Source organism: Delphinapterus leucas, chromosome 2 (assembly GCF_059928025.1).
Source record: "Delphinapterus leucas isolate spDelLeu-1000000601 "Yukka" chromosome 2, BTC_Dleu_Yukka2, whole genome shotgun sequence".
Lineage (NCBI taxonomy): Eukaryota > Metazoa > Chordata > Mammalia > Artiodactyla > Monodontidae > Delphinapterus > Delphinapterus leucas.
In genome coordinates this window covers 18,758,144-18,780,926 of record NC_143130.1, presented here as the reverse complement: position 1 = coordinate 18,780,926, position 22,783 = coordinate 18,758,144, and the positions used below count along the sequence as shown (strand labels likewise).

Sequence of the window (22,783 nt, the reverse complement as noted above, 5' to 3'; positions counted from 1 at the left end):
GTGCACACATACATTACTAAAACTGGTCAGTGCGAGGTTGTATACCTAAAGGGACAGTAAGTCCATAGAAGTAATTGGTTAAAGTTTAGTAGTATCAACTATTCTAGACTGTGCCTTGCTGAAACTTCATTATTGTCTTATTTGTCTTTTTTTTGTCATTTGCTCATTTTTTCCAAACATTTCCCTGTTTTATTGCCATTCTTTGAGATGAGTGTAGGTTTACATACTAATTTCAGACTAAAACTGGTTACCGTTTTTATTAACTTCCATAGCATCTTTTGTGGCTTCCATCACACTATTTGTTAATGTCAGTTTTCACAGTCTCAGTGAAGAGCTCCATGACAGTGTGGTTCATGTCTTGTTTGTTCACTGCTGTTTATACGAGGTTTTAAATAAATCCTTGTTGACTCATTGTACTATAAGATTATATTGGTCATTCATGTCTCAGTGATCTCTTATAGTTCTGAGTACTACGTGACTATATTGGTTTTTCAGTAGTTGGATAAATAGAGTGAAACACAAGAACCACTTCAAGTATTAGGGTTAAAATGTATATTGGACTGTTAAAATTTGTCTTTATATATACTTGTGTGTATACATACAAGCACACACATATGCATCATAAAAGGAGTATTTAGTGGCTTTGAGTTGATTTTTTTCCTGAGTAAATCTCTAGAATTGCTATTTTCATGATTTTTCTCTCTCCTTTGCAGTGGAAGCAGTGGAGGAAGTGGAAGCCGAGAAAACAGTGGCAGCAGCAGTATTGGCATTCCCATTGCCGTGCCTACACCCTCACCACCCACTGTTGGACCAGGTGTGTCATATACTCACCCATTTTAATATGTGGAGGTAGTTAGCTTTATTATGGAAGTCTGAAATAATTTAATTACATTAGATAAAACTATTTATTAAACTTATGAGATTGTTGCCAGAATGAAAGCAAATTTAAAAACAATTTTTGATTGGTTTTCACATGGTCTTTAGAGTTTTGCAGATGTTTCTCCTTAATTATAGAAAAGCATATTAAATAGCTTTATTAAATAACTTTTTGGACATTTTGCTTTAGAAATACTTGCCTTGGGCACAAGTCAAGAATGATATTTATTATTTCAAGAGCAAACCAATATTATTGATAATTCAACCAAAAGATCAGTGTCTTTAATGTGAATTATGTATCATTGAACTTTGATGTTGCCTTGTAGGCTAGTAAGTATGTCAACTCCACTGTTAGCTGGTTTTGTGACTTTACTACATTTATGTATGGTATTCAATACGTATTTCAGTAAAATGCCATGAATATAAAATGGGATTAAACTAGGAGAAGCTCTTTTACTTTTTAGATTATATAAAAATTTAAGAAATCATAGCAGAGCATTAAATTGGTCCCTTGATTTTTTTATTAAGTGAAAGGAAGACTTTATGGTGTTAAAAGTACACACTTTAAAAGTAAGTTTGATAATCAGAAGTTGTTAGGGAAAAATAGTTTCTCAAGGATGTTGTTGAAAAAGGAGAAAAAGCTACTTATAAAAACAGGCATATTTTATAGTTAATGAAAGCGCGAACTCAATGGCCTTTTTACCTGGTAAAATTCTTACTCATTCGAACATGCTTTACATATGGGTATCTTTCTCTTTTTTTCTTATTTCCAAAACGTACTTCCTTACTGTTTCAGAATGATTAGTTCTGTTTATTGCACTCTGACCTGAATTATAAACTATTTTATTAGAAAACATTTCTGTCCCTCCTCCTTCTGGAGCTCCACCAGCACCACCTCTTCCACCACTTCTGCCCGTGAACACTGTGATAGGTGAGACTGCATAACCACTGGAGTGATTTACCTTACTGTGCAGAGTTCATAGTAAGCTCCTCTGTTAGACGGCTCGCTTTTGTAGTTGTTAGGTTGTAGGTGGTAATACAAAGTTTAAAGTATAAAATCTAATTTACACTAATTTCTTCTGGTGAAAGGCCTCTGAAGTTACACAGAAACTTCTCTGTGATGTCAGGTGCTTCTATGCCTAGTTTATAACCAATTTAATGTGGTTTGCATTTGTTCTGTTTAGATTTTTCTAGGAATATTATAGCAGTGATTGTTCAAAAAAAATATTTTTAATAGTGATGTAATATTTTTTTAAAGTGAAACTTGATTTGGAACTCCCTGGTATATACCACAGTCACAGGAGTGGGGTGAAGGTGGGGGACAAGAGGAAGAAGATGAAAAAGAGAATGGTGTGTGGTGTGGGGTACCCTGAGGCTTTCCAGTGGGTCACAGCTGAAAAACTCTGATATAGCCCAGGATTTATGGCATCTGAGGATGCCATGAAACATTTTGTTCAATAAAATACATTTAAATTGCTCCCAAGTTGGGGGAGACTGGATTGAGCATATAAGGAATTCCAAATATAGACTTGGTATAAAACCATTCAGCCTAGAAATGCACAGTAGCATTTGGGTGGAAATGGATAAAGAGCTGTTTCAAATATTGAGAGCTTAGGTGAAATAAAGCCATCTAGCAACTTCTTTTCAAAACGTTGGCACTTGTACTCAGAGGAGAGGGGAAAAGGAAGTAATAAACAAAAGACCCAAGTAATAGAAATTGTTGGCAGAAAGTCCATGTGGAAAAAAAATGCCCTCAACCTAATTAATAATCAGGAAAACAAAAACTACGAGATACTATTTTATAGCTACCAGATAGGTAAAAATGTAGAAGTCCACCAGTACCAAATGTTGATGAGGATGTGCAGTAACAGAAAGGTACGTTGCTGGTGGGAGTTTATTTGGTGATTCAGTCACTTTAGAACATAATTTGTTGTTACCCAGTCAAGTTGAACCAGGTTTCTACCTTAGATTTATCAGTTTCATTTCTAGATATTTGCCCTAGCGTACTGGTTCTCAAAACATGGTTATGGAACTCCTGGGGGTTGCCAAAATCCTTTCTTGGAGTTTTTGCGGTCAGAACTATATCCATAATAATACTAAGGCTTATTTGCCTTTTTTATTCTCATTCTGGTACAAGTACACAGTGGAATTTTCCAGAGGCTACATAACATACGATAACATCATTTTTGACAACTAATGGATTGTGTATTTGTGTATTTATGTATTTTAAAGATAAATCAGTTTTAATTTCTAATATGGTAATTAATCAATTAATTATGGTAATTAATCAGTTTCTAATATGGTATAACCCACTTCAACAAAAATTTTTTGAGGTTCTCTAATTTTAGAGTGGATCCTAAGACCATAAAGTTTAAAAACTACTGTACTAGAGCAGTGGCTTTTGGAGTATGATTTACAGACCAACAGCACCATCATCATGGGGGAACTAGTTAGGAATGCAAATTCTCAGGTCCCATTCCAGACCTACTCATTCAGAAACTCTGAGACTGGAGCCCAGCAGCCTGTATTATAACAAGCCCTCAAGGTGAAATTCTGATCACTGCTGAAGTTTGCGAACCACTGTTCCAGAGAAACTTAGGAACCATATTTAGGAATGTTCACAGTAGCGGTATAATAATAATAGCAGAAATCTGGATGCATCCCAAATGTCTACAGTGGAATGGATAAATAATTGTGGCATGTTCATATGCAAATAAAGCAATAAAAATGAATGATATATTGATATACTTCTCAACATGGATGAATCTTAAAAGATAATATCAAAGGAAAACAGCAGGAATACATAATCAATACAGAATCATTCCATTATGAAAGTTTATAAATTTGCAAGGTCTCTATGTGTACTGTTTAAGGTTATAATTATCTATGATTTTTAAAAAACTGCATACAGTGAGTCCCCTACATACGAACGAGTTCCGTTCTGAGAGCGCGTTCATTAAGTCCAGTTTGTTCCTAAGTCCAACAAAGTTAGCCTAGGTATCAACTAACACAATTGGCTATGTCGTACTGTACTGTAATAGGTTTATAACACTTTTCACACAGATAATACATAACAAACACAAAAAATAAAACATTTTTAATTTTACAGTACAGTACCTTGAAAATTACAGTAGTACCAGCTATACCAGTGCTGCTTTTACACTTGCTTCCGGACATCCTGGGCTTGAAATAAAGGTACTGTACTGCTGTACTCCATACAGTGCTGTACAGTAAAGTACACAGAAGCACAAGCACTTGTACAGGATGCACGCACGTGACAGTGTATGCCAGACACGTGAACTAACTTTAAGTGATTGGACACGCGAATGCATGTTCGCATCTTTTGAAAGTTCACAACTTGAAGGTTTGTGAGTAGGGGACTTACTGTATAGTGAAGAGAGAGAATGTTTAACACACATGTTTTGGAGTTTGGGGTTCAGAAGGGGCAAACAGAAGCTTCAGTGATACTGGTAATATTCTAGTTCTTGGAGCTGGGTATTTTTCCTTAAAAAAATATATGTAATATATATAAAATATAATATTTATTTATGTAAACAAATTATATATAACCAGTATAAATAATTATATATATTAGTATATGTGACCATATGTATATGTATTATTTATATATAGCATGTATGATTATGTATATATCAATCATACACCGTTTGGTATTATTTATTTCATAATTTTATTTTAATATTAAAATAAATTCTAAAATAGGCATAGTTTGGAACTGCTATTAAATAGCTTTATTTTGGTTTTAAATCACCAAGACAAATAACCTGGATTTTATACAGTTTTTATATAAGTCAAAAGAAATATAGAAATCATTTTATTGAGATTTCTATTAAAAATGGTTAAAGGGTTACTTCTTAGCTCTTTGGAAAACTTACCTGTCCAGAGTTACTCGTTCATGAAGGCATTTGAATAGACTCTTATTTATAAAGTGGGTTTCTGTTTAGGAATTGAGCATGTGGATGATTTAAATAATTAGTGACTGCCTATGGCTTGGGAGCTCCAAAATGTTGAATATTAGCACTTCTTTTAATGAACAACCTCTGCTGTATGGCTTTTTTCTAATAATATATATGACCTCTAGGAGAGGTTAAATTGGATGACTGAATGAAAGTAAACCAGGATGTTGTCTTTTTATTTGCTCAGTCATGGTTAGATGTTAGGGAGGATAATGTTAATCCTGAAGTTACCTTTGGAAGGTATAGTTAACTTTAGAGGCTTTGAACTTTATATTAACCTTTAAAATTTTAAACTTCTGAAATGTTGGTAAATAAAATTTTAAGTATTGTTAATACTTTAGTTAGTTTAGACATGCATGATAATATTTAAAAAAATGTGCTTTGGGTGTGTAGTATGGAAAAAAAGCCCTCCAAGGATATGGAAAAAGATAATGGATTTTCTACACAAAGCTGCCTTAAAATGTCCATGTTTTACAGAGTCCAAAATTTTTTTCAGCTTTATCAGTTACAGAAATGTAAGTGATAGGGCAAAGTGTGTAATTCTTAAAAGCTGGGAGATATACAACGAATCTGACATTATATATAAGTGCTTTGAAACTAGAAATTATACTTCTCTTAAAAATGATTCTACTATAATATGTATTGGTAATAACTAATACATTAAACATTCAAATAAATATAGTAGTACATGTGGAAAATATGCTTAATTGTTTACATTTTATAATTTAAGCCGGGTTTGGCTGGATAGATTCTTATACTGTGCTTCTGAAGATTTGGCAATGGAAAGGAGAAGAAGTCTGTAAACCAGATATTAAGATATTCACATCTAAAAACTGATGCTTTCCACCTCAGACTATCATTTGGTACTTATTTTCTTGGAAAGACACAGTTGACATATAAAAGCTGTATGTTTTAAAATGTTACAGAAAAAAATTTATACATTTTATTAGCAAAATACCATTTGGTATTATGCTAAATTAAAAGGCTTAAGAACATTACTTATTTACTTTTGCACTTTCCACACAGTATCTGTTTTTCCTTCTTTTTGTAACTTCAGAGATAGAGCTGTTTGTGTTTTATCTTTACTTTTCTCTTTATTTTGTGCTGTGGGCTTTAAAAAGTAATAAACATTTCTTGCTGATAGTCTCCTTCTCTTTGTTCTGCCATCGGAGGTGACGTGCAATGCTCAAGTTCTTTGTTGGTTGCCTTTGACTAATGCTTTTCAGCAGCCCCGGGCTCAGCTCCTGGTTCCCAGTATGGCACAATGACCAGGCAGATTTCTCGACACAACTCTACCACTTCCTCGACATCTTCTGGTGGATACAGACGGACTCCCTCTGTGACGGCTCAGTTTTCTGCTCAGCCTCATGTTAATGGAGGTCCACTTTATTCTCAGAATTCAAGTAAGCTTGTGCTTTGCAGGTGTAACCGCAGCAGTGGAGCTCCTTTTGAAGGAAATTATTTGAAATTGTTATTCTTGCCAGTGATAGACAACAATTGAAACCGTGCTATTTCATGTTTATTTTTGTTTTAAGAAGTTAAACCTTGGGGACTTCCCTGGCTGTCCAGTGGTTAGGACTCTGCGCTTCCACTGCAGGGGGTGCGGGTTTGAGCCCAGGTTGGGGAACTAAGATCCCGCATGCTGCATGGTGCGGCCAAAAAAAAAAAAAAGTTAGACCTTGAAGCATATCATTTTAAGAATAATTGCTTATCCCTTTCAAAAAAATTCAGGCTTACTGAGTATACTCGTATACTAAAATTTAACTGATGAAATTTTTACTACTGTAAGTAGAACTAGAGAAGAAAACCACTGAAATTAATTAAGCTGAATTTATTTTTATTGGCATGTTTGATACAGTTCAATAACAGTAAACTTAAAAACATTGTGACAGTTTTTATTTACAATAATATAATGAAATTGCTGGCTATCACTTTTAAGCTTGTTAACCTATACTGAAATGAGTTCCAAACCATTAAAAACCATTTGTGATGCCTGCTTATTCTGTCTCTAATAATTGTAACAGTGGGGAGGACTTTGTTTTGATTTTTTTCTGTTCACCTCAAATTGCACATCTCAACACTAACTGCAATCAGTGTTTAAAGGCTGATAAGATTAGAAAATAGCTTTGGCATAAAATGTGAGGAAGTTCAAATTGCTTAGGGTAGTCATTAATTCCACTTTCCATATCAAAATGCTCAGTCGAACCAGGAGAAATCTGAAATGAGCCAGTTCAGTATTTGTTACTGGCTTGAAGCGGTGATCACCAGGCATAGACTGAAACACTTCCCCATGTGGCTTTTGTAGGCTGCATGTTATGTTATATTATTTTACCTAAAAAACACTGAATACTCCATATTTACATAGAAAGTTGGTTTTAAGTTCTTTTCATTTATGATGCATGTTTTGAACAAGTGTTTTAAATAGAGCTAAGGAGAAAGTTCTGTTATTTATTTTTTTGGTTAAACTTTAAAGGCTAATTGTTATAAACAAAAAAGTCCTAAGAATTGAAAACCACTTTAGCAGAAATATCACAACTCATAGATAATCCCAAAATTTATACAACCCTTTTCCAGACTAAAATTTTCATCCAAGCTACTAAGAAACTTTACCAGTTAGAATTTTACCTCACATTTCCCCTGGTCTCCTTTTGGTAATGAAAAGTAGCTGGCGGCTGAGAATTCCACAGTTAATCTGATTATTAGTCTCACTAGTTTCATGAACTTTTCATTTTTTTCATATTCTGCATTTTTAGATCCCATCTTTGTGTTCATTATTTTTTTCATCGCTTAGTTTACTCCACAAATAGGGTTTCTGGTGACTTCACCTGATACATGTTTGTGTAGTTCTGTTTTAACAGTACTTGGGTGGGTTGCTTATCCTCAAACAAGACATTTTCATTACTGAATGTCTGTATTTTTGGACATCATAAAGCAAATTTGGCCTCAAATTTTAAATATATTACTGTGTGTTGTCAAATTAATTATCCTTCAACCTGAGTTATTGTTGGTGTTGTAGTAGTAGTAGTAGTAGTAGTAGTAGTATGTAAATGTTTTTAGTGTTTTGATGTGCATATTCCCCTTCTGTCTAAATGTGGTGATAATGATTAGTATTGTCACAACATAGCCTCTTTTTCTTTATGTACTAACCAGCATGGCTCATTACTAAGGGTTGTTTCTAAAAAAAATTTTTTAGGTTTGTGGGAGTTGTTTTTTTTTAAGTTAAAAAGCTATAATGTTTTATTAAAAGTATATATATGTATATACTGGAACAAGTGTGTGTGTGTATACACACACACGCGCGCACACACACACACACACTTGTTCCAGTATATACATACTTGTGTATACTTCTGTATACAGAGTATCAGAATGAACCAGGACTAATTTCATAGTGAATTGAATGTTATTTTTAGCCATACAATGAATATTATGCACATATACTGCTTTAAGTTGTTGCTTATTTGTATACTAAACATCTTTCATATTTTTATGCCTACCAAACTGAATTTGTAGATTGGATTAATTGAAACAATCTTTCAATTAAATGATCCTTGGGAGCCAATCAGTTGTTTTTCCCTGTCAGTTTAGTGTCACTTCTTGGTGACTACCAGTAAACTGAATTTTGTGATTCAGTCCTATTGACTTTTTCTAAGCAATCTTTGGCCCTTACCATCTTGTTAAAATAAGACAGGGTGGTAAATACATGAATATTTACTTTTAGTTTTAATTTTTAATACATTTGCTGTCCACATGAGCATTTGCTGTCAGTTTCCTATAAATTATGTGTTCTCCAGAAAGAAGACGGAGTATGTTTCCAGCTACCCAGTGATTCTTTAGAAATTATTTTAACACAAATAATTGCATATTTTACCTTATTGTTAGATTAGGTTTCCTTTTTCAGAATAGTGATGAAAGGAAGGTCACTTGAAATATTCCATGAAATTCAGTGAACAATTAACATGGTATATGGAGCACTCTTATGCCCTAGTAAATTTAAGAGTGATGTCTTTAAAAATAAAACTGTCAACTTAAAAAATAATAACCTTGTTTTACAAACAAGCGTTTTTCCTAAAGAGCTGTGTGTAAATTCGTTTTTAAAGAAAACCTGTAATTAATGCATTTATTTATACATGGAATAAACAGCTATCCTGTAACATATTCGTTTTGTTTATTTAGGTTTATTTACAACATTACCCTAAAGCTAGACATACCTGTTAGGTTAGAGAGATAAGGCGAAGACACAACATCCTGGAAACCTTTATTGGTATTTCACTGTTAGCTGTATTTTAAAGTCTTTCCTTAGAATTCAAAAATTTCATTGCGTGAAAGTGATGGTAAATTTAAATCTTACCCAAACAATATAACATTAGGATTAAAGCAAATGTATTTGTTTTTTAATAAAATTAACCAGCTGGCTAAACACAACTCAGCTTTAGGTTTGCTCCTGGGAAATGAACTTGAAGAAGGTTCTGCAGGTTTTTGTTTTGTTTTTTGTTTTTTTTTGTTTCATTTGCAGACTGTTCTTTGCATACTTATGTTTGTGGTCTTTGTAACTGACTTCTGCTTTTTGTTTGTTTCCTTTTCTTTCCTTTATCTGTTTTACTTCCCCCATTCTGTGTTGTTGCTGCCAGTTTCTATTGCTCCACCCCCTCCCCCTATGCCTCAGTTGACTCCACAGATACCTCTCACAGGCTTCGTGGCCAGGGTGCAGGAAAACAGTAAGTTTGGAAAAACCGAGCTATCCAAGAGTAGAGGCTGTCTCCTTACATAGCATGCATGGCTGATGAGTCATCATTTTCCTTACTTTTATTGAGAAGCTAATCTTACCTTGAAAAGGGGTGCAGATATGTTATTGAAACTGAAGAGCACGATCTTCAGTTTTTCCTCTGTGTGCATGATTACTGACTCAGATGACTTTCAGAACTGCAGTTTTCTTATGTATTTACATGCTCTAAAACATGAAATCTGATCTTTGCAGATTCTTAAGGAAAGAGTAATCAAACCCCAAAATTCAAATTGTGTGGAAACTACTAGCTTTCAATAGTTACTAGGGGAATTGAGTTCTCATCAAGATGTATAGGTAGTTACACTGTGAGATTAAATTTATCATGCAGTTGGGACGGGTGTTTTGTTTTTCATTGTTTTTGTTTTCCTCCTTTGGTTACATTTTTGGAGAAAACTTTGTAGCCTCAGATTTTTTATACGTAAATCGTTTTGAACCTATATTAAGATTTGTTGTTAGGATAAAAATGAATCTGCAAGAATAAGTAAATTACATCCATGCTCTCCGTTAAGAGTGATAATCAGTGTAGAGTCCTCTTCATGTTTTGTCTATGTGCGGGCCCATGAGGATGATTTCTGAACATGCAAATCTGTCACCTTTTTTAGGTCTTCTCTGAAGGTCAGGTTTAATGACTTTTGGAAATTCTTTTGAATATATGGATTTAAGTAGGGTAGAGTAGTTTTTATATTACTACCTGAGTACTTTGACGTTCTGGGAGATATATAATCCTAACTACATGATCATAGTGAGTGTTATTTGGCAAAATGAAAAATACCCCTATTACTGAATTGTATTATGCCAAAATAGCTGTTGAGATTAAGATGGTAAGGTGGTCCAGTACTAATTCACCTCATTTGGGATCATCACCATGCAAATAAATCTCAGAATGGTTTGAACAAATGTGTAACTCATATGACCAGCCCATCCTCCAGGAGAAAACATTTGTGGCAAATTCCACCGTGCAGCTTTTGCTGACCCTATTGTGTTATTCTCCACATTTCCTCCCTTCGTCAAGTATTTGTTTATTCAGTGTTACGTCCTAGGCTCTGGCAGGAATACACAGTCTAAGACAAAGTCCCTACCTTTAAGAAATTGGTGACTTAATGGGCTTTTAAAACAGTTTCAAAATGTTGAAACTTCTGAGCATAAACCAACCTTATCGTTTACATTTGGTTGGAAACTCTAATGTGTTTAAACATGTAAAAATAAGTGAATCTTCCTTTTAAAAATAAGTGAACAAAGGTATATCGCTGGTCCTTAATGCTCTAAGAGTTTAAAAATTAAGTCTGCAAGAGTTTAAAAACTAAGCCAATTCAACTTTTGAAGTGCCTTAGAGCCAAGAATTTTTAGGACATATTTTAAAATGGCCATAATAAACATCCATTTAGTGAGTCCAAAGCTCATTGATTAGGTTTTTGGTAATAACCCCTTTTTTATAGAAATTCAGTGTTAACGTACATGCATGGTCTTGCTAAAGAGGCCCACGGTACTATTTTAGTTCTTTTTCCCAAACATATGAACTTGAGTCAGTAATTCTCCTTGTGCTGCAGAATGCCCAACTTTATTTGGCATCGGTTTTCTTTAAAAGCATGTTAGGAAGATTGTTGATAAATTGTGTATCAATATCTTAAATGTTTTATGAATTACAGATTTTCTGTGTTCGTTCTTCTCATAAACGTTCACTTATGGCACTCAAACTGGTGATAATGAATGCACGTAGCAGTTAACCTATTAATAAATGTTTCAGTTTAAGACATGAGCCTCTGAGAAAAGCAGTGTGTTTACATCTGTTTATGATTAACATCTGAAAGCGTTTGGACAACCATGCGTCGTGCTAGACAGAGCATTATGCAGAGAATTAGACTGACTGGACTCTTGCCCCAGTGTATGTAATTTGAAGATAAGCCAGTGTAGATTAACAGCAGTTGGACATAGTAAACTAGTAAATTATGTATAAATCAAGAGTAAATGTACTTTAAGAATTCAGGCAAACATATATAATTTATACATTAAGCCATATTAAGGACATGAGCTATGGCTCTTTAATGTCAGAATGGATTCACATGCATTTTCTTCTCCTCAATAATATTTGCAAGTTTTATGGAGAAGGGATGGGCAGAAATAAAATGAATCCTACCATTTGGAGGAAAAATAAATTGTACACCTGTTTGAGAGCTATCCGAATGAGCATCAGCACACAGGATTTGTTTCTTAATAGTCTTTTTCATCCCCCAACAGGATAAAATAGAAATCACAGAATTAAATTGGTTATCAAGTAGGGCTATTATCTGCTTATGTTTTAAATCTGGATTCCTTGGTTATATTCTCAGCGCATTATTCCAAATAGGGTGTAGAAAACTTTAAGACTATATTACAAATAGATGATGACCATTTTCTTTGATCACATAAATAGCCCCAGAAATTGGCATTTGAATTAGTATGTTGGTATTCTGAATTTCTCCACTGCAGATATTATATAATTCCTGTATCAGTTTATATCAGAGCATTTTCATATATCTAACTTTTAAAGAAATTTGTCAGTCAGAAACTTAAGAATTAGTTGTGCTCCAGCTCTGAATTCCTTAATATTGGGAGCATTTGTTACCTGGTATCATATATTTCATTGAACACAGTTCTAGCCTGACATTTTCCTGTTTCACTGTTTACACCTTTGATTATTTAAGTCACACACATACACATTCCACAACCATCTAGAATTTGAGGTATGAGTCATTTTTATTGTTTTGCATGATTTGAGTTCCTTTCTTTTTTTCTTTTTTTAAACATCTTCCTGCAGTACTTTATTTTTAAAATCTTTATTGTGGATGTATTCTTAGAAAATTGGATCTTTCGGATCTAGTCTTTCCCTCGTCCCATTCTTAGTTTTACTAGCAATAATGTAAAAATCTTAGCTTGCTTTCTACATTTAAGAAGTTGATTATCTTAAAAAAAAAAAAGTTGATTATGAATACAAACATTTTTGAAAATATTCAGTGAGATTTTTTTACTAGCTTGGAATTATTTAATTTTAAATTTATTTTCCCTTGTTAAAATTTAAATAAAATAATAGAAAAACGTACACATAGAAGCAGACCTAATACCACCAGCTTTCTTTTTTTCTCTTCCTCCAAAAAAACAAAAAATAAACACGTATCCACCCACTGGAGACTTATTTTTGTGGAACTAAAGGTAACTTTTTAAAAGCCAAAATCAGGGACATGAATGTGCACAATAAATGATTATCAAACCATTAATGTTATTCATAACGTTTACTATAGTCCAAATGACAAATGTGACGTAAGGCTTATTTAGGGAGATATGCTAACTAAAGAGTGACATTTGTTCTGATCTGAGCCTTGGCATAAGGGAAGTTCTTTATTCCTGTAGTCTTATAAACAGACTGTCTCCTAACCTCTGCATTCATTAATTTATAGAACTTCCTAATACCCTTAATTTTTTAGCTCATTATTGCAAAATTATTCTTAAAAGTAGTAGAAGCTTTAACACACCAAGCTTTTATTTCTAATCATTGCATGTTTTATTATAGTGCATGCTGTATACGAATTAGAGCTTTCTTCAATTCTGTTAACTTACGAGTTTCTGTCTAGTCTGATTTCTGATTCAAATTCAGTATCTGGATGTTTTAGTTGCTGATAGTCCGACCCCACCACCTCCTCCTCCACCAGATGACATTCCCATGTTTGACGACTCTCCACCACCGCCACCGCCGCCGCCAGTGGACTATGAAGATGAGGAGGCCGCAGTAGTCCAGTATAACGATCCATATGCAGATGGGGATCCTGCTTGGGCCCCCAAAAATTACATCGAGAAAGGTAGGGTACAGTCATCGTTGAACTGCTGTAAAGGGTAAGAGCTAATTATAGTATTTTAGAGCCATAAAGAACACCGAGTCCAGCGTTTCTCCACCTTGAGAATAGCTTTACCAGCCAAGATGATTTAGTTCCTGTACATTCCCAATATAAAGTGAGGATTCTTTATTTTCTCTTTATTTTTTAATTAGAGTATAGTTGATTTACAGTGTGGTGGTGATGTTAGTTTCAGGTGTACAGCAGAGTGATTTGATAGCTGTATATATTGCAAAATGAAATAGTTTAAACTTGCCAGCCATTCAGTCTTGTCACAACTACTCAACCCCACTGTTGTAGCACAGAAGCCGTCATGGGGACTTGCCCGGCGGCCCAGTGGTCAGGACTCGGCGCTTTCACTGCTGAGGGTCCCATTCAGTCCCTGGTTGGGGAACTGAGGTCCCATAAGCCACGCAGTGCAGCCAAAAAAAAAAAGGAAAAAGCAGTCGTAGCACACAAGTGAACGGGCATGACTGTGCCCCGGCAAAATTTCATGGACAAACAGAGGCACCGGCTTGGATTTGGCCATGGGCCACTGCTTGCAGACTCCTGGTCTAAACCAGAGAGTTTTAGTATTTAGTAGGGTATTTAGTAGGGTTAGAGTCCAAGCCTTCAATAGTCGCCTTTGTAAATCACAAGATGACTAAAACCTGGTTTAATAGGAGTTCAGTTGAATATGTTAACCCGGCAGTATGACATGACTGTTCCAGAAGTCAGATTCTTAGGGTACATTAGCTGAACTTCAACCTAATGTGTACAAATCTGATAATATTCATTTATAGTAGACCAGTATTGTTTAATTTTAAGTACCATATTTCAGGATCTTGCAAACAAGAATGCCTTCGGAGGAGGATATTCAGGAGGCTGAAATATCTAGAAAGTGCATCTATGAAAAGAAACAGCTGAAAGCACTGTTTTTAAGTTGAGGAAAGAGATTTCAGAGGGACTAGACAGCTATTTTCAAATTTTTATCATGTAGATAGATGTAGATAAGAATATTAGATTTCTATTTCCAAAGAACCCTACGGTAAGTACATACAGAAGGGAGAGTTTAGATCTTTATGTGGAGTTAGGGTCCTGGAGATAGAATGGACATCGAATGGTTACTCAGCAGTGAGAGTTATTAAATGAGAGAATATATGCACTGGGGGAGGGGAAGTTAGGTGGGACTAGGTTTCATTTACAGAGGGGATTTGGAAAATAGAAACAATTAATTTGACACAGTGTTTTTATCAGCTCTTTGTACAAGTAGAACTAAGAACCCGAGGAAATAATATTTTCATTTCGCTGAATGACTTTGAGGGTATCAGGTGTTGTCATGATCAGTTTAAAAGTCATCTATACCACTCAAAATGTGACTCTGAATACAAAGAAAATGTTTCTCCCTAGCAGTCACTCGGTTATCTTGGGTGGTTATGTAGCCAAAACACCAGGATAATAATTTAACATCATTTATTCTGTATGTTTTGGTGTTTTTAAAACTGGTATGTTAAGTGAGCTTGTAATTCTGCTACAGGATTAAAATGGAGAATGGACTTGTTGAATTTACTTCATACACTGTTTTGTAAAGGGGGAAAAAAGATTGCCTGTTTCAGTTTAGCAAATGATGCTGTGGATCAGTACTACACGTCTCTTCCTTATTATAATTCAGTGGTTCAGGATAATTATGGGGCAAAGCCACCTTTCTTAAGGGAAAAATGAGTTCCAGAAGATCTTAAATGTCTTAAAAACTCTATTTTAAGAAAAACACTACCTGAGGTAAGTTAATGAAAAAAAATTTGTATGACATACTGTTTCACATATACTAGAAAATTACAAATTTCAGAATTATGCTGTAAAGACAGAGGAAGGAATAATTAAATTCATAAACCAATAGTTTGGAAAGCTGGTAGTTGTTTGATGCCTTTCCTTTCCACAACACTGTTTGCAAAGGAAGTGGATATTTTGAACTCAGCGTAATCACAGAATTGCAAAATGGTTCTCTAAGTCTTAATTAATGAGTCTTTACTCACCTGTTTCCCCTTTAAAAATAGAAATTCTTGTTGACCTTTAAGGGGTGTGTGTGTGTGTGTGTGCGCATATGTGTATGTATATTTAAATCTAGGTATAGCCCCATAAACTACATGAATATTCTCCTGCGATGGGTAGGATATTTACCTCCCACTATATTTTTAAATTAGATGGTTGTTACCTGGTTTACTGATTGGCTACGCAGCTTGGCCCACTAGTTATTTTGAAAAATGGTGCTTTGCGTGTGGTTGACACTTAGTAGATATTTGAACGAATGAATTGAAACATCTAATAAATCCTAAAATTCAGAGATCTTTCCTACATAGGTTGGTAGAAACTCTTGACTTCTCTAATTTAGTTGTCAGTTTGGCCCAAAGATCAAGCTAGTGATTTAGTAGCCATGGTTGGCTACTTGACCTACCTGGATATATAGATTTAAGAATTAAGACTTTTCATTAAAATAGTTGGGTTGGCTATACTGTTAATTGGCATTACATTTTAAAATTCGATTAAATGTTGGATATAGTGCACTGACATGATATTTCAACTCTTTTCTCCGTAGTTGTGGCAATATATGATTATACAAAAGACAAGGATGATGAGCTATCATTTATGGAGGGTGCAATCATCTATGTAATAAAGAAGAACGATGATGGCTGGTATGAAGGAGTCTGCAATCGAGTGACTGGTCTGTTTCCTGGGAACTATGTTGAATCGATCATGCACTATACTGATTAAATTTTTGCTTTTAAAGTAGGTTCTTATTATCACTCAGTCATACTGTGGGACTATTACGGTTAACAGGATTGTCTTAAAATGTGCCCATATGTTCAGGACATGCTGTTTTATTGGTATAATTGAATGTCTACCTGTAAGCATAAATCTCTGAGGCAGTTGGTGTATTGCTAAACAGCAATCTATACAAGAGGCTGTCTGTCACTGATTGTGCTTATATACTTACTTACACATTGTTAACTTCATGACCAGCCTAAATATTCTGGGGGTGTGGGGTATAATATTTCACAAATCATGACTCAGATTGTGCCATTACATGTTTCAGTGCAGCATGGTTACTAACGCTCTGTCAGACTAATATTAAAATCAGAAAACTTAAATGCTGGTGCTGGTCATACTTTTTGTTTAGACTCTCTCATTCTTGAAATATACTGTTTGTTTAAAGCATGCATACAAATTTATGTATTGAAATATACTTAACAAAATCCAAGATGCTTCCAATTTGTGTAATACTTACTTGGAGTACTCGTACTTAGGTCTCTTGAAACGAATCGAGTCTCTAAGATCTCCATGTGAAACAAAGACAATTGGGTTACCTGTAGTCTTGTCATTTGTACCGAAGTTTTTTAATGAGTGAATTTGCATTATAAATTTTGTCCATTCATAAATACGTAAGTGAACCAAAGGTTTTTGTCCTTTCCTTCACTGGTTTGCTTTAAAAAAATAATAAAAGATACTGAATTATGGCAGAATTATGGTTCTATTTTCTCAATATATTAACTTGGAAAAAAAAATTTCAGCCTTTTCTCAACCTACCCCAATAGCAGTGGCTGATTTTTGTAGAATTTAAAATCTGAGATGGTTATTTACAAGTCAGTCTACTGAATTCCTTTTCTAAAGTAACTTTTTCAAAGCTAAGAAAATGTGTCGAAGTGCACATGCTGTAGGTAAAATTCTTAAGGATTGCTCTATCAATCAGTCCTTTGGTTTTCCAGTGGACTGTGATATACTGGTTCAATGAAAGGAAATAATTATCTTTTACATATTTTTTTGGTAGAAGTGGATGCGACTGATTTTTGAATATGCACTGTTTAACCCATTACCTGGCACTAGCAACATAAAAAGATCTTAAAAATAAAATAATTGGGGAAAAAAGGTGCACCATGTATTAATCATTGAACAGGGATATACCTGACCAACAGATTTGTATTGTCTTTTGACATAACTGAAATGCAACACGTGCACTTTGTGTGTCTCCTCTTAAGGGAGGGTTAGAGGGATGTCTTCTCTTCTTATTGTGTGTATAATCCATACTGCCTAGGACATTAAAGTAGAGCACTCACTTGGGTTTCTGTGTACTGAGGATTTGTTTGGATTTCAAATTACAGTTATGTACTGGGCATTACAGATAACAGCATAGTAAATGGTAAGACTAGTGCAAAACGTTTATTTCTGAAAATTAAAGACCATTATTGTTACCAAATCAATGTGACTGTTGAATATGCATTTTGCCTTTGTTAATTTTAAACATGATTCCAGTATCACTATTGATCAGTTACCTTCTTCATTTTTTAGAGTGGACTGTTCTCTTAATTTTGTATATAACCTGTTGTCTAAATTTTATGTACAGTCTTTTATAATAAACCATTCTCCTATATGAAATTTTGGATACTGTTAAAATCTAACTAATGTGGATTGAAATGTAGACTTCAGTTTTATGATCTTTACTCCTATGGTGAAACAAGATAAACCATTTGAATTTTAACATTGATTATTTATTTGTGTAATGGCTTTACATGTGGATATTAACCGTGTAAACAATACCACATCTAACCGTCAAGTACCGCGATTAGAGTTTACAGGACTAGAATGACAGATTCAGATGGTTTAATTACATTTAAAAAGTTTTCTGAAAAACTTTGCCAATAAAAAAAAGTCCCATTAATAAGGTGGAAATGATTTTTTAAAATGATGTTTTGGTTACCTGCACATGAAGCAAAGTATACTCCACAGAATTCTTTAGGCACAGTCTGGTAGAATAGCTGCCAGAAATAACAGAACGAGCTGTCATTTATCTCTTGTGAGCACGATTTCCGAAAGCTGTATGAGGGCGTCTCTTTCTGGGGATGGTCGAAGTTTACTGATCTCTCTCACTGCTTCACGGCAGTACCGCTGGGCGAGGTAGGTTGTCTGCTGCACACCATCGCTCTACGGGACACAGGACAAAATACAACAGAACAGATGCATGTCACCCACTGGGATCAGCTCTTAAATTCCTGCTATATGAATTAAAACATACTTTTGAGATCCGGTAGTGAGGAGCCGAACTGTGTTTCAAATGTCCTCTCTCCAACTCACAGAGCTTCCTCCGCCCACTTCCTTTAGGCCCCTTTCTTAGACAGAAGCACCTTTTTATTCTATTAGCATGCCAAGCAGTGAACTCATTAATATCAAGTAACCTTCTATTTCCCCCTATTTTTCATTTAAGCATTAGAGTTTTTCAAAAGTTCTACATATATTAAAATCTATACAGTAAAATTCCAAGTGAAAGTTAACACACATACATGATAAATAAAAGTACAGAAGAGCTTACGATGAAAGGCAACAGTTCCCTTCTTCCAAAGGCACCAGTTTTATCTGTTGGCTTTAATGTTTCAATTCGTAATTTTAGTTGTTATCTATTGCCTTTCTGCTAAGAAAGACAAGGATTTAGCCCACCCATACTGTCTCCTAATTTGACCACTGCCTGCTATCTTTAGTTCTAATACAGATTACTGTTGTCACATCATGTGGCATCGACTTCTGGCTTCATCTTTACGATGAGGACACCAGTGCTCCTTCTCTTTCCTCTATCTTTACACTAGAGACTTGACTTGCATTCCATTCTGTACCCATGTTTTTATGTTGGTTCTTTCTAAAAGCTAAACACTAATAAAATAATTACATTTACTATTTCCATTATGTCAAAATGTTTACTGCAGAATCTAGACATGTACTGTGATTTTATTTCCTTCTCCATGGTTCCCTCTGTCATTCAAAACAATATTTGTAGTATCATGGTTGAGAGACCTCTGGTTTTCTGAACCAAGTTACACAAAATATGACTCAAAATACGACATGTTTTAGTTTGCTTTGCCTTACTGTACGGAAGCTCACTTCTGAATATAATTGCCTCCTTCTCTTCGTTACTTAGACTGACTGCTTTGTAGCTCTGCCGTACAGCTGCCATCACAGGATGACTTTTCATTGAACTTGGTTCATTCCACTGGTTTTAGTACCCATGTCTTTCTCTTTTTGGTGTTTCCACGGTTCTGTTGCACATCAGCAAATAACTTACCCAGAATCTGTGTACTGGAAGTCAACTTTTTCGTTCTTTGTATAACAGTGACATTGGCCTTCCTACTTAGTGGATGGTTTACTGGATACAGATTCTAGGTTGAAAGCGTTTCCTCATCATTTGGACGGCCTTGCTCACTGCCCTCTAGAGTCCAGGGTTTCGCTGCACCCTGAGCCAGTACTGAACTCTTCCTTTTGTAGGCGACCACCTTTTTTCTGATTTTTGTTTTTCGAGTCTTTTCCTGAAATATTTGTTGCATGATTGTACTGATCCTGTTAAGAGCCTTTCGCATTTTCTTCTACTGCTGTTTTCATTTTGAAGACTTCCTCAATGTCACATTCCAACACTTCTTCGGAGTCGGCTTTTCACATTCATTTAAAATTTCTTAGAGCTCGTTCTTACTGTTTTTTAGAAAATATTATCCTGTTATTGTGTGATGAATGCAGTATTTTTGAATCCCCCTATTATTTTTCCTGAGTCTGTTTAACTTGGTCTCACTCTTTCATTCAGTGAGCTTTAATCAACTATTTAGCAATCCTACTAAATAAACCCAACTTGTCCGTTCATATTTAGTGAGGGAATAGGGGCTAGGAGCCCTGCGGCTGAACAGGCAGCTGGAGTTCACAGGTCTTTGGAACATTCCTGTGGACTTGTTGCCTAAGTGCACTTCTGCCCAGGCTTGCTGGGACTTCAGCGTTGTGGTGTAAGAGCCACAGTTAATTTCCCTCTTTTCAGTCCCACTTCTCACTTTAGCCGTCAGTAACATCATTATTTCTGAAGCCATGACCACTCCCAGGTGTACTGCCTTCTTTGTCAGCTCCCGCTGCCCTCACACTGAGTTTTTAATAGTACAGCCAAACTACCCTCTAAAAAGGTGGTAGCCATATAGCACGTTATGATTAACCGTATAGAGAGTTAAGGGGTTTTGCTTTGTGGAAATTTAAAAAATCTGAAAGGTAATTACTTGGAATTCTTTCAAGTATTTGACTAACGACAGATCTCAGACTATGACTGCTTACTAAAAATTGCTCACTCTCTCTCATTCATGAGACCTATTGGCTCCAAACAGCTCATTCACAAAATACAGTGATCCAAACTGAAAATGTGCAAAAAGATCTGGCTTCCACAGAAAAGTTCTGAGGATATGTGGTGCTATATTTGAAATAAGCTTATAGCCCCTGAAGGTTAAAGTTTAATTTGCTATGTTGGTTTAAAATTTTTTCAAAGGTACCGTTTCTTTAATCGCACATTTACTGCAGTTATGTAGGATGGACGAGGAAAGCCCAGTTTCCTAGGGCTCGGACAGGAGGGGAGTCTGGTGACGGGAGGGCAGCAGAGCTGCTGTGGTGGACGCGGGGGAGACTGGCTGCAAACCAACAGGCCTTACCCCTGACCGCACGTGGGGAACCCCTTAGAGCTTTCCCAAAATGTTAGCGTCCAAGCCCCACCCAAGGCCAATTACATTAGAATGGGAAGACTTCTAGAAGAAAAATGCATAATATAACTTTTTCCTTCTCAGTTTTTGCCAAATCAAGAATTGATCAAACTTGGTCTGTGTCAAAAATTTGTTACGTTATTTGTTTAAAGAACTCTTCTGCCACACTGTACCTGCTGTTGCCTTTCTTCTTTTTGAAATCCTCTCACCTGTAATACGTATTGTCTCGCTCTGTCCACATCTCCTGGTGAACTGAACCGTCTCATTATCATAGCATTCATTTCTGGGAACTAACCAGAAAGAAAGAAAATCTATTTAATGCTCTTGGGAGAAATCAAATGTTCAAACACTAGTAGGTAAAAACAGGTAAAAAAAAATCCGCAAAAGTGAGTAAATGTTTAAGTGATGGGGGTGGGGGAGCAGTAAACTAGCGATTAAAAGCAGCAGAGCTAAGAGGACGCCCGTTTCCGGGTCCAGGGACGAGCTGGTGCACAAGAGGGGCAGCCGTTGATCCATGTTCCCTCCACTGTTCTGTTGTATCCCTGGTCCAGGGCCGAGTCAGAGAGAGAGGAGGAGCAAGCGTTCACCTCTAAAGTCTCCTACTGACTTCTCTTATGGCTCTCAGCTTTAGGGGCCTACCGGGCCTCTCCCCCGAGGTTTCTAATTAAGTAGCGCTGGGGCCCGAGTGTGCACTTCTAACATGTCCCCAGATGCTTCTGGTCCTGCTGGTCTCTGCTGACAAATTAGAACCACTGGCCTAAGAAGAAGGCGGGCAATCTACTTTTAGTTTGAAACTGAGTGACAACCGAAGGCTACCGAGGTCTTTGAACAGAGGGCATCACAGGCAGAGCTCCGCGAGGCGGCCCGTGGAGAGGACGAGGGCAGCGCGGCTCGACACCACCGGCCCTGGAGTCACGTGACCCTGCGTTATAGTTTGAAAAACTTCAGTCATTTCTAATATGCAGCCAAGGTTGAGAACCATCGGATTAGAGACAGAGGTAGAAGCAGCAGTCGGGTTACTGTAGTAAATTCTAAAGACCAGTGGTAAGCTGATGGCAGTAAGAGGAAAATAGAAGACAGGTACAAGACGCATTGAAGACAAAATCTATGTTCTACAGTACTTGGTAGCAAGGTAGGAGAACTGTCACCATGATCGGACTTGGGAAGCCAGGACACCAAACCACTTCACTGTCTATCCTGGAGCTCTAGTCCTGGTGCTGCCACAGCTGAGCCCCTCAGCCTGCTCATCTGGGTTAGGAAGGGGCTGAGCTACCTGATCAGAAATCTCTTAGTTCTACCAACTTCCGGGTCCATGAAATAAGAGGTTAAGAGGGGTCTGGTTCTGGCTGCGGCAGTGCTCACAGCAGCTGCCAGCGCTTCCCTGGCAGTGAGCCCGAGGGATGAAAGCAGCTGTGGTCCTGTAGCCACCGCCTCGGTATTAGTAATCCTAGAAGGAAAAACAGGGCAGAGAGAGAAAAGTCTCAACTAGATGACGGCAAATGAGGAATTAAGAAGGTTCCTTTCAGAGCAAAGTACGTGTCCAGACAAAGCAGAGGCTGCTAGTAACATCCTTATGAAATTTACAGAGCCGGCAACTGGTTAGTTCTTAAATGAAAACCAGTAATTAGTTTTAGGTACTGGCCTTTTAAGAATAAAAATTGAAGTTTAATAGGAAACAAATCAGGAAAGCTCAAATCAATTTTACTGGTCAAAAGTCAAATCAAGTAGGCATTGGTCTTAGTTTCTTAATACCACATTTCAAAA

General features: G+C 36.0%; 2 protein-coding genes across 27 annotated transcripts in view; one reads left to right on the top strand and one right to left on the bottom strand.

Annotated features, from left to right (window-relative positions):
- The window catches only part of ABI1 (abl interactor 1), a 128,507-nt gene extending 110,495 nt beyond the window's left edge, over positions 1–18,012 (top strand). For 5 of the 19 annotated variants that reach the window (XM_030761777.2, XM_089903898.1, XM_022580356.2 and 2 more), the window contains 6 exons: positions 714–814; positions 1,727–1,807; positions 6,080–6,256; positions 9,485–9,571; positions 13,284–13,469; positions 16,075–18,012. In XM_030761777.2, the coding sequence (XP_030617637.1) occupies positions 714–814; positions 1,727–1,807; positions 6,080–6,256; positions 9,485–9,571; positions 13,284–13,469; positions 16,075–16,250 (808 nt within the window). In that variant the 3' untranslated portion in view covers positions 16,251–18,012. The remainder of the gene's footprint in view (positions 1–713; positions 815–1,726; positions 1,808–6,079; positions 6,257–9,484; positions 9,572–13,283; positions 13,470–16,074) is intronic. The other 14 variants (XM_022580360.2, XM_022580364.3, XM_022580359.2 and 11 more) reach the window with 9 other exon arrangements.
- PDSS1 (decaprenyl diphosphate synthase subunit 1) overlaps positions 9,418–22,783 on the bottom strand; it is a 55,412-nt gene continuing 42,046 nt past the window's right edge. For 5 of the 8 annotated variants that reach the window (XM_089903949.1, XM_089903955.1, XM_089903933.1 and 2 more), the window contains 2 exons: positions 21,193–21,309; positions 9,418–18,455 (listed from right to left, as the gene is read on the bottom strand). In XM_089903949.1, coding sequence (XP_089760075.1) covers positions 18,315–18,455; positions 21,193–21,309 — 258 coding nt within the window. In that variant the 3' untranslated portion in view covers positions 9,418–18,314. The remainder of the gene's footprint in view (positions 18,456–21,192; positions 21,310–22,783) is intronic. The other 3 variants (XM_022580373.3, XM_089903942.1, XM_089903939.1) reach the window with 3 other exon arrangements.